This window comes from Colias croceus, chromosome 15, assembly GCF_905220415.1.
Source record: "Colias croceus chromosome 15, ilColCroc2.1".
In the NCBI taxonomy this organism is placed as follows: domain Eukaryota; kingdom Metazoa; phylum Arthropoda; class Insecta; order Lepidoptera; family Pieridae; genus Colias; species Colias croceus.
In genome coordinates this window covers 9506686-9520030 of record NC_059551.1, presented here as the reverse complement: position 1 = coordinate 9520030, position 13345 = coordinate 9506686, and the positions used below count along the sequence as shown (strand labels likewise).

Below are 13345 nucleotides of genomic sequence, written 5' to 3'. Positions count from 1 at the left end.
CATAAAAACCATCGTCGTACTTCAAGGAATGTAATAAAAAAAGAATTATCGAAATCGTTTCAGCCGTTCACACGTGATGCCGTGACAATATGAATTTGAAGATGTTTCTTACTTTTACACACTTGTTATTATAAAACTCAAATTGACAACATTCCGCCTTTTTGGGAAAGTCGGTTAAAAGCTTGCAACAATAAGATGAGTTCTTCAAGCAATATAATACTGCCGAATCATGAACTTAAAAATAATGCAATAAACTAGATTGCTTTCAAAGCGAAAGTTACAATTAACCAGTTTCATTTGTAATATTTTGGGTTAATATCCGCAAGCTCATACTTTCATTCAGAATTACACAACGCATATTCATACTCTTTCATTAATTTTATGTTCAGAAATACACTTATATAAATAAATGATCTTGACCAGGTGATACCTACATATTTCTTGCGACCGTTGCAGTCTTTTACACCCGTATCCGAAGACTATTAAATAAAGTATCTTCTTTTTGCATAGCATGTATTGCTATGCATAAAGAATCGGCATTCGTAGAAAATAAACTTCATTGTAATCAAAACCAAGAAAATATGTCCTACTCACCTAATTAGTTTCCTCTACTGAAAATAAAATTATAATTATATGTGAAACATTTAAAAATGACAATCACTTTCCTTTTGAAATATAGGGCTTATCAAATTTTCTGGGCTGGATAGATAGTTTACCTTCTAAGACATCTTTAGTCACCACCAGGTCAACCTAGAACAGCTTGGTCCTAACTCCTAAATCATTTAGCATTGTTCAGGATAGGATGTGACAGCATAAGACAGAATTTTGCGAATTAGGTAGGAAACCTTACTTGATGAATAATACATTCACGGATGTAACTAGCGAATTAATTCAACGAGTAGGTGCACAATCACGAATGTAGTGCCGTCATTAATGGTAGACTTCCCTAGATTTGACAAGGAAGTTTGTATAGCCAACTATTTTTGACTAAAAGTTAGTTCCCGTTTCCTGTGGGATTTCCGGGATAAAAAGTAGCTTATGTCTTATTCTGGGTCTTCTGCTACCTTTAGACCAAATTTTCTTGTAATCGGTTCAGTAGTATTTGCGTGAAAGAGAAACAAACAGCCATCCATGCATCCTCACAAATTTTTGCATAATAATATAATATTAGTAGAATAGTAGGATTTATTTTATTGACACAATGTGCAAATTGGATGGCGCTTTAAAATCCAATTTAATATTTTAAAGGCAAGCTCTCGTAAGCTATTGAAAAAGATATGGGATAAAAAAGGAAATGGGGAAGAGATAACGATCCATCTACATTTGTGAAATGTTCCGGTACAGGATTGGCAATATTCGTGGAAATATATGTTTTATAATTATTCGGAAAATTAATTCAAAGAACCACTTAATGTAACATTAATTTGAAAAGGTCTAGACTTAAATTGTACAAAAGCGGGTCTATCAAGACCAATCGTATAACCTTAAAGTAACCTTGAATATAAATAAGATAGACTTTGTTTAACACCTGCATTACCTTGGAGAGAAACTGAATTGAGAGGGCAATTTGGTTTTTTGTTTTATTTCATCGTAGCGATATAGTATCGTCGTCGTCGTTAGGATTATAGAGTATAGACGATTTGGTTTTATGATTATGACTGAGAATATTATGTTACGAAGAGAATATCTGATACTTAAATATGAATAAAAAATCCTGAAATAATATGAATTTTGCAAATTGTGGAGCAACTTCGAACTATGGAATTAGAACTAAGTATATTATGTATTTTGTATACTAGCTGCTCCGCGCGGTTTCACCCCCGTGGCTCCACTCCTGTTGGTCGTAGCGTGATGATACATAGCTTATAACCTTCCTCGATAAATGGGCTATCTAACAGCGAAAGGATTTTTCAAATCGGACCAGTTGTTCCCAAGATTAGCGAGTTCAAACAAACAAACTCTTCAGCTTTATAATATTAGTATAGATACAAGGTACCTAAGTCACATAAAGTAACATCTGAATAAGATGCGGAAAAAATCTTGATACTTACTATTTAAATGATTATAAGCAACATTATGCGCAGAAGATAATCAACTCTTAATCTGAAAAATAAAATTTCATCGCAACAATCAGGTAACTCACACAACATCTCCAAAAAGAAGAACTCTGATGCTCTTTAAACCACACTATGAAATATGAATCAACCATAAAAAAATTAATCCCATCTTAACACTTCGTTCATAATTCCAAATAAATCTTAATCCAAAGTTAACGTGACCCCGTCAAACTGTAATTCGCAACGAGTTGGCGCTCTTGCCAAATCGGAATCCATTAAAACGGCTAAGTCTTGATGTAAATTGCATGAGCCTGGGCGTCTGTCTGTCTGCGTGGATGTGATAACTGTTATGACTAGGCTTTATATCTTTGGATGGTGGATAATTGATCTTATTACGAACGATAATTTACGTAATTGACGATTATTGTAGTAAATATTTTGGTTAGATGATTATTTACTTGATCATTATTAACGTAATTGTAGTAAACCTGTCTTAAATTTTTGATGATTAATAAATCAATCATTCAATGCAAATTGCTCTGGGTCTTTTCATTTTATGTTTCGTAGTTTAGGTTTTAGTGTAATCGTTTTTGTTTTTCTGCTTTTGGGAAATTTCTACATGTATTCAAATTGTAAGCGTGTACTTTAGAAATTAAAGACTTTTTAACGGATTTTAAATGCGATTTATTCATTATTATTATTTTCCCGACGTTTCGAACACTTTACAGCGGGCGTGGTCACGGGGAGACTCCCCGTTAAAGTCTTTAATTTCTAAATGTACATAATACTCGCGTAAAATCAAACACTAGAAAATAGCGTGTACTTTATTGCTTTTCTGTTATTAAAAATTCGTAAAAGTGAAATAACAAAAGCTACCGCAGTAGAATTACTACCTTACTTGTCTTTAAAAATGATTCAGGAAAATAATTTCCAATACATTAATCTCGACAAAGACATTCTTGGCGTCATATTTAACCGATCATTATGGGTGAGTAACGCAAAAATCTATGGACTTTTAACTGAATTAACTTCGATAAAGTAAAATAAACTTTACTCCTTTGGGATAAGGTTCATTTTAGTGGTTGCACCCTCACCCATCTGACCGTGTTAAATTTGATCAACTCGCAACATATGGCGGATGTGGTTTTTGTCCGGTTTCTGGGTTTTAAATTAATCTATGAAATGGTATAATTAACGGAGCATCGTTTGAAATTCAAGGTTCGCAAATAAAAGGGGTGGAAACCATGTTACGTGAACGTCAAGGACATTCTTCATTGTTCTCGTAATATAGAATTTACTAGCTGTGCCCCGCGGTTTTACCCGCATTGCTACGCTCCTGTTGGTCTTAGCGTGATGATATATAGCTTATAGCCGTTATAGCCTTCCTCGATAATGGACGAATCGATAAAGGTTATCAAATACCGAAAGAATGTTTCAAATCGGACCGGTTTCTGAGATATAGGTACGCGTTCAAACAAACAAACTCTTCAGCTTTATAATATAAAAATATTATTAATATAGATGTGTATGAAGATTTTAATTCAAAAATTTACAAACATCTGAATTCCGTAATTAACAATGATGAAAATTGAAAACTATTACAGCAAATCTATTCCTAATTACATTAACCTAATTACAAAATCAGTTAAAACTGTAAGATTGGGTAAGTTAAAACAAAGACTAATTTGATTAGTATTGCTAAACTGAGCAATTTGTAAACAATTAATCGTCTAAATACAAATTTATAAAAAAAAATGTGTGCCGAACACAAATGTCAGAAGTGAAACGTCTTTGGATTCAAAGATACCAAAATCGTCACCTTACTCGATGACGTGTCGGTATTGCTACGACGCGACGCGAGCTCGAAATTAAGGCCCCGTTTCCACCTGCAAGTAAACTTCTGCAAGAACTGTCCGACAGTCTGTCTGACAGCAGCTTGCATGTGTAAACTATGTTGCAAGTTCTGTCGCGACAGTTTGTCAAGCGCTTCTTGCGAGAAGTTGCGAAAGCATGTGTAAACATGACTGCGTCTACTCGCGACAGATCTCGCAGCTTATCGGTCTAGTTCCGTATATCTCGCAGCAAGCTGCAAGTATCGCCCGAACGGCTTTTGATTTTTGTTTATTTGAAATTAATGAGTCGTGAATGCTCTTGTGAAGAATGAAGAAACTATAAAGTCAATAGGATTATAATTATGAGATCTTAAGATGGAATAATGTGATTATTTTTTGAAAATGAAATGAAATGAAAATTTATTTGTTGAATTGTGGTTACAAAGTTTTTATAATAAATTTAATGTCCGCACAATTCACCAACACATTGGCATACAATATATTTATATTGTGCTTATCTAATTTTATAATTTAACTAAGTTGTTATTTAAACAATATATTATTTACATTAGTTCATTAGATCATTTTACATTAATAGTACACATTATAAATTATAGTATACGATTTATTTCACAAAATAGAATAGAAAAATTATGACAGTAATTCCTATCCCGTCACTCGCAAGATGTGTGTAAACACCTCCGCGAGAAGTTGCGATAGTATGATCCGCGAGCTTCTCGCATGACATTTATTGCAGCAATAAATTGCAGGATATGTAAACGATATTGCAAGTAACTCATGCAAGACTTCCGCGAGTTTACTTGCAGGTGGAAACGGGGCCTAAGGCTGATTTTAGTCTCACGCTCACCGTCAGCACTCATAGCTCAGCGCGTAGTTTGTCAGCGCTGAGGCTCAGCGTGGCTCGTTTTAACGCGCCTAAAAAAGTTTCACTTCAATCAGTTTCAGTACCGTAGATACGTATTTAAATATGTGATTCTACAACTCTACTGAAAAAGTATAAATTTTATTGTAATATTTTGATAAACTATGACAAAGATAAATTATTGCAAAGACATCGTGGGAGAATATATTACTATACATTTTCGTTTTATCAATAAAACCTTAGCTCTTTAAACTATTAGTTCAATTAACTTAAGTAACAGCAGTTTATTTTTAAAGCTTTCTTAATTAGCACTTAAACTAAGGTTAGGAACACTTATGTAATTAACTGAATGCGTCTGAGAACGCAGACCGTTGTTATTTACAGTACAAAGTTTAGACTAACAAGACTTAGTAAATCTAGACTGTAACTTAGCTCAATATCCAAGGTTTAATTAACAATATTATACCTAAATAAAAAATTTAATTCCGAAATGGTTCAAATTTAATAAAAAAAAATTATTCTTTAAAAACGTATATCAAGGAGGTGAGATTCTAATTTCGAACCCCCTAGATTTTGTTGTCTAAGCTAGTTCAATTATTTGCTTACTCGTGTAGTCGTGTCAAGTCTCTGGCTGGACTTGTATATTGATAACCATATTTTATGTGCGAAGAGGTGCGAAGTTATTCCAAAAATATGGCACGTCTGTTATTTCAGCTTTATAATTACAATTACAAATTTTAGAAATTTCAAGTATCCAGGAAGGCTATACGTAAGCTCACGCTGACCAATACGAGCGGAACAATGCCTTGCGGCACAGCTAGTTTAGTACTATATTCAGAATTGCATTCTGTTGCAATTACGTACAACGTTCTTCAACATAACTGTTAAATAAATCAAAGCTCCGCAAGAAAGGACACAAACAATTGGACAATATTAAGTGCATTCAAATTTATTGCCCTGTCAGGTACTAAATGAACTTTTAGTTACAAACTCAGATATTTAATACCTGCTTATAGTCAATAAACATTTTAACACTTAGCGGAGGCTTCGTCCCGTGGGAAGGAGAGAGCGAATCTTTAAGGACGATTGGAAAAGGACGCACGATGAGCAGGTGTCACTTTGGTTTCAATCTGCGGTAGGGCTGCCAGATGTCGGGATCGAATTGTGCGTAAAAAATTGTTTATGTTAGAAGCCAATCAAGGAGAATTTGTATGGTTTTAGGGTCCAGTGTTTGTTTTATTTTAGAAAGGATGACTATGAAGCTTTTGCGTGTTAAACTTAAAGTAATATTCAATGCAGTTTATTTTCTATAAGATCATAAATCTTTTTATAGGTACCTAATAGGTATAACTTACGAGCAATAAATAGATTCTAAATCTAATTCAGTCATATGCACTCTAAAAAATAATATTGTAGCAGATCTTATTTTCTCACCCCCCCGCAAAATCATAATTAATGAGGTAACTATTTACAATTATATTATATATTCGACCCCATTTTATATTAGTTATTCCCCATTTTAAAATTTCTGTGCTATTATACGATAAACATGTTTAAAAATATTTCCCGCCAAAAACCTTTCTACACCATAAAATTGTCCTACGAAAAAAAAATAATTTTGCACAGCCCTACGCAAGAAGTTGCAATTGTCCTGTGCAGATGGAACAGGGCTTTGTGTCGAAAGTGGGCGCAAAATTAACGGTACAGAAAATCGCGTATCGGTTCCTTGGCAGATGTATCGGTCTATTGTGAATCGGCCAATAGAATGGATGGACCTTATCTATGGAATGTTTAAAGGTGCAAGACGTTTTGCAAGTAATTTTAATGTTGCTAAATATAATACTTGACTAGTATTATGTTCAGGTTATCGCGCGCCAAAATTGTAAATAAATAAAGGTAGTAGGCATGCCCAGTGGTTCAAATTCGACATTTTCACTGTAACGAATGTAGGTATGTACTGCGTTTTAGGGCACATTACAAACTGCACAGTCTAATGCGAAAATTCGAACGAAGGTAATAATAATTAGTAATTACATACTACTACATAATCTGTATCATTGCAATAAAAGAAGGGAATAAATACATGAATCGCCGAAATTACAGCTTTTTTTTTATTGAAGATAGCCAGGCATTTGACTGCATCCCACCTGAATATGGTAAGTAGTGATTCAGTCTATGAATGGGCATGCCTGCCTAGAAAAAGCCTATTCACTTTTACCCTGAACAGATCCGGATTATAGGTTTCTGGAAAGACAGACGCTTGTGTATAAAAAGCAAAAAAAAAATGCTTTTTTGATGCGGTAAATATGTACTTATATCGCATAATATCGAATGCATGTTAAATTTGCATATAAATTGTTAATGAATTTAACAACGGCCTGGTTTTATGTACATTCAGACGTATTTACACTGGATTTAAAAAAAGGGGATTTTTTCTTCCTTTTCAATATGGCCAAAGCCAGAGCGAATGGTCAGTAATACAAACACATAAAATTTCTAAATAAATCATTTGTTATCGACGCAAATGTGTAGATTAATATAGGGTAGATATTAAATCCTAATCATTAGTATCAACATTTGTTATATTGCAGGAGGGTTCATAATGATTTATAGGAAGCGAATTATGATTATTAATAATACTATTAAGGAGGAAAATGGCCATTTGTTATAACTTATAGCATTATTACACTTTTTTTTTCAATATAGGAAGAGCACATGAATGGAAACTATAGTAGCTGTCCGATTTGGCTTTGCTTGAGCGGATCTAAATTATCCTATATGTTAATATGGATTATAACGCGGTTTTTATTGTTTAAAAATGTAAAAAATAAACTAATACATAACTCATGTAAACTATAACCAATAATTGTTAACATGGGTAGAATTCATTGAAATAGGGGGCATATTTTTCATTCTATTGACGTCAACCGAAGTAAATCTTATTTTTTAACCATTGTCTAGTTGAAAAGAAATATAGTTTTACACATAAGATAGATGGTTACATACATACATACTCTATAATAATTGACTATAATTTGTCATATTAACATATTAAACACTTTCAAAAGACTTACAAGCGTCTAAAATTAGTTACCCCAAATACTTAAAAATTAAAATGCAGAATAAATCCACGGGCTATATTTTATGGTCCGCCAGGGGGCCATTCGGGTCTTTATATCCCATAACGTATGGACCACATGGGGCCTTATGGGGATCGATTGCTCATTTCAATGTATTTGACGTCGGACTGTGAATAGCATTTTGTTGAACATATTTTCTCAATATACCTATTCATGGAAGAAAAGAGCGAATGCCGAACACACGTGTCAGAAGTGAAACTTCTTTAGCAAGATTATAATGCAAGGTAATGTCATGACGCGACCTTGACATTTTTGAACCATTGTTTCGAAGCTTTTTAAGAAATTGATTTCTAAAGATCGTTTAAATGTACATTTGTTTAACAGTAATTGCCTAGAAGTCTAACAGTATAGGTACTTAATAAGAAACTTTCATATACCTACTTTCACTAAAATACTGTATTTAAATACAAAATTTAAAACAAAATTAAGCACTTTCTCGTGTTTGATTTTATCATGATTCACTGAAAAATTAACATTGCCAAAAATTATGTTTTTAAAAAATTGCTATTTACTTCGAAGATCAAGTCGGTGTCATATAAATATAGCTATAATAATTATAGATAGTAACTACCTATTATAAATAAATCGTGTTTTAAATCCGTTATAAATAAAAATTAGAGGTAAAAGGTGTCATAAATCAATTAATGTCTGCGTAAAATGCCAATTTACTTCCATAGTTCCCTTTTATACTACACTAGTATCTGCCTGTGGCTTCACACGCTAACCACACGTCAAGTTCAGCCAAAACCCAGACGAAAAAAAAAACAACATTTCGATCCCGAAACATGTACAGATAGCAGAAAAATGACATGTATTTATCGTCGTGTTTTGCAGACGGTGATAAATTATATAAGTTGGCGTGTTTTGGAATGTCTGTATGCGTAGACGTCTGGACATAGGAAACATTTTAGATTTGATATCTATTTTGAAGTGGTTGGGACTTGGGAACTTTATTTATAGAGTTTATAATTTATTATAGTATTATTTAAAGATTCACCTGTATTATTTATAATACGGTATAGATATTATGTTTCTATGATTATTTATAAAACTTGTTTAGTTCAGGCAAAATACAAAGAAAATACAGGCAGAATAGTGTAACAATTTTCTGTGGAAACAATTTGTCAATCAGGTTACGGGTAGATGTACTTACAAACTGCAAAGTGATAGCTAAACAAAATAAAGATAAATCCCGTATATCCGATTCTATCATTTGTAGGGCACATTAAATTTTCCTTTACATCGGTAAATTTGATTAACAAAGTAAGGACAGCAAATAAAACTTTTGCGAAAATTTAATAAAGTTTCGCAAAGACCGCCGCCATTTAAATAATTGTCAAAGTATTATTTAAACAGTAACAAGTAACAGCTGTTGTTAAAATATTGATTGAAAAGTTTTTTAATTTCACCCCAGCGAGCCCCAGGGTTCGCACAAACAAACCTTTATACCCTTTGTATCGAAATTAATTTAAACCTTTGGGTATTGTTTGCAGGTAAGGTTTAATTGTATTCAAATTTTAATACTGAGTTAGTGTTTTTTTGGGTCAAGGCAAATACCTACTTTGAGGCTTGTACCTACCTTCCTATCCTGTGGAAATGTCCCGTGTCGTTAGCTCGTTAAAAATATATAATAAGCAAATTTAAATGTTATCTCTTTGAATTGTTGGTAACTACGATGTTACGAAATCCTCTAAGTAGGGGAGAGCGGGGATGAAAGTCACATTTTTAACTTTTTTTATGTAACTTCCAAAATACGTTGTTTAGGAATGATATTTGTATACCAAACGATAGTGTAATTATTCTGTTACAAAATAAATAAACGTATTTTTGTATTATATTATCAGTTGTAGAAATATTTTGTATTTTCACCCTAAAGAAAAATGTGACTTATAACCCCGGGTCAGGGATGGTTGTCACAATGCCTAGGGTAGGTAGTCACATACTAAATAACAGGCAATTTATAAATAGAAAGTCACTTTTTGGTCTTATAATTTTATGGAACAGTTTTTAATTAAGAACTCTTAACCTAATGAAACCGTAGACAGTCTTTATTTCAGTCTGAATATTAAGAATCACAATTTTAGCAAATAATAATAAACGTGAGTCAATATAGAGTCATCAAGGATATATGGACTTCCAGCAGGTTTGTTAAGGTGATTTTCCGGTGTTGATTGAAAATTAACGGCTGAAACAAACAACCTCAAAACGCAAATAAAGTCAGCTCGCATACAGGAAGCTTGTTGACATGTGACAACCAGCCCCCGAAAATTTGTGACAACGAGCCCCATAACACATTTTAGAAAAAATAACATTGAAAATAAATTCCGGTCAATGAATATCTAAAAAACTGTACTACGATATTATAAAACACATTTCATCATCATCAAATAAACTGAAAGATTATTACTGTGAAACAAGAACGTATAATTACGAGGTTCGACACAGCAGCACAAAAATTTACTTTTGCTGTGCGAAAACAATAAACTCGTGTGAGACCCTCACGGCAGATCGGAGCGGTCTGACGCGAAGTGGGGACAGCGTTGTCACTGTATCGCTCTTGCCACGCTGTTCAACAGACTTATTCGATAGTTTAGTTTTGTGTTAAGACCGCTGTGACAACCAACCCGTGAGACAACCAAACCCGGTCTCCCCTATGTAAATTCATTTACAAATTATAAAGAATTTATTGGAACTTCGATAACACAAATTGTTCATACCTGCTCTTGCATTTCATGCAATAGTTTGTTGTTGTTTCATACATTTGTCGATTGTGCAATTATAAAATGAATTTTATTTGTTACAGGTAGCCCGTATCAGTGAAGTGATAAAACAGTGTAAGTGATAGTGTGGTGCCAAATGATATACCACTAGTTTCGTAATGGATCCACAGCGGCGCTGGTATCGCGGCTCGTGACGTTTAAAATTCAAGATGGCGGACACTCCCGCCACTTCGATCATCGAAGGAACTGTCAAGTTCCGCGACGGAAAAAAGGTAAGATGTTCATTTAATATTATATTATAATATTTTCAAGGCTAGATAAAATCTATATATGTACATATATCATAATAATATGTAAAACTTCTTAGCTTAAGAATAATTTGAAAATCTAAGCAAATTTTATAATTGGAAAGTTGTGATTACTCACATAAATAGTGAAGCGTAAGCAGAAAAAAACATTTATTGTCATAATAAATAGCTTATAAATAGGTACAGCTTGTATATGAATCTAAACGTTAAAGTAAAATAGTTTAATTTAAATTAACACCATCTTCATGTGTCACGAATAGAAGATAACCTCATTTTTTTCAATCGGCCAAAACAATTTTTTACTACGTATTCGAATAATTTATTGAACCATTGCATTGAATTGCATTAGTAATAGGTACGTTAAATTGATCGCAAAGAGCAACTTGATTCCAACAATTTCGGTTAAAGTTGAGTCCATACTTCACACTGGCTACTGCGTAATACAATAGTTGAATTGAACCCAATATTTAGAATTTGTGGTCATTCAAAGGTCATACAATAAGGCACGTGCAACTTTACAACTAAAACTTTCATCTAGAACCCATTCTAGCCCATATATCTTTCCAATAAAGTCTATATTTCATCGATAATTATTCATACCTGCAAATGTAAATAAAAATCGATCCTGTATCGTAACAAATAGGGTGTATATTAGATTGTTTAAACATCGTTTGCATATCAGCGTATCGTGTTGATATTCAGAAATATGTGATAAGGTTTGTGTGTATGTGTGTAGATTCCGGAAAATTCTAGAGTGATTTCTAAAAATCGATGTTTTTAATGTTGTTGCTATGTATCATAAATATTTCTTAGTATCGGTACCTTTAGTGTAGGCACTAGGCAGGGAAAATATCTTGAACTGTTTATGAAGTACCTTTTAAACAAAATCGATCAATGTAATCGATGTAAAACGCATCTACCTCAGAGGTGCCCAGAGCAAGGGGCATCCCCTTTGAAAACTGTTAAATCTCTGCTCAATGACAAGCAAAATTATCCCTTTGTAGCAAACGGATTAAGGACACAATATAACCATTCTAAAAGTACTAATTAGTCCTAATGCCTATAGACCGTAAGTTTTAATGAGATTGTAATTCTACTCCCTAGTGCCTATACTACAGAATCCTACAGCCTGAATCGCAAACTTGTACCGACAAGTTGAGACGAGTTGCACACACGTTTTGCTTTGTTAGGATCGTCTTACAGCTCTTAATAGCACTGACGGATCGTATACTGTAGGTGTGTTTATACTTCAGGGAAGTTTATTATGCGCTTTTGTTGACCAAGATACCTACAGTTTTGTTTTTGGTCCCTGTTTTGTTTTGCAAAAAGTATGGTCACATTGATCCTGAAATGTCATGGCATTTTTGGGTTAAATCTATAATATATTATATATACCTTAATAAAAATTAGTAGGTGTCTTGCTAGCAAGAAAAAGAGTATTTTATTGAACTCAGTTTCAACTCAGAATTCAGAAACATTATTGTCTAAGTTTTTGCATAATACTAACAACGATAGAAAACACCCTGTGAAATACTTCTTTTACACGATGTTTTACATTGAAATTAACGTAATAAAAACATAATGCAAGCAAGAACAGTAACAAAAAGTGTCGCAGCCAAATTACAAGGAGATGAGTTCGCATAAGATACGGGTTGGCTCCCGTCCAGCGGCTAAATTACTTCGCTAAATGAAGTGTCGCTATGGTTTTTCTATTTATTGCAATAGGCATATTTGTTGATTAATGATAGCCATTTTATAGGTTTTTGTTAATCTTTAGGTGTTGAGTAAACAATATTTTGATTTGATAGATACAGTGAAGAATAAAGCTGCATTTCTAGTCATTGAGCTATTATTTTTATCGTGCTTCTTCAGTGGATTGAAAATGTAATTTTTACATGATTATCTAATACACAGATTGGATATATATATTTATGAAGAGATAATATCGTCACTGGAAAGGCTAAAGTACTAAAGCGCCAAAATACCTAAAGTGCGTTTTTTATATGGTTGAGTTGGGTTTTTTCTTCTCTATACAATGGTCTAGGTCTTTTAGCAATCTGAGCATTAATTAAGGAGATAATGGCGCTTTAGCAGTGGCATTTTTCGTTTTTGTCAATGCGTCTATTTTACTTACCTAAAGAAAATAAAATAATTTTTATTGTTATTGTTGGTTAGTTTTTTTTTCTTACTGCCATGTGTCCTTCAAGGTAAGATTAGAAACCTAAAGTGCGTCATTCAGTTAATTGTTGTCGTTTAAGTATTATTGACTTGCCGCAAATGGTAACGAAAAGGTCGTTTAGTAAATTTGCCTTACGAGAAAATTGATGAACGTAGGACTATTACTACTATTACACAAAAAGATGTCCTGCTATTCGGGACAGAGACAAATCCAAGAAATCAAAGAT

At 33.2% G+C, this 13345-nt stretch overlaps 1 protein-coding gene across 2 annotated transcripts in view; it reads left to right on the top strand.

Annotated features, from left to right (window-relative positions):
• Positions 1-13345, top strand: part of LOC123697812 — a 113676-nt gene that overhangs the window by 17583 nt on the left and 82748 nt on the right. For both annotated transcript variants that reach the window (XM_045644363.1, XM_045644362.1), the window contains exon 2: positions 10716-10904. In XM_045644363.1, coding sequence (XP_045500319.1) covers positions 10842-10904 — 63 coding nt within the window. In that variant the 5' untranslated portion in view covers positions 10716-10841. The remainder of the gene's footprint in view (positions 1-10715; positions 10905-13345) is intronic.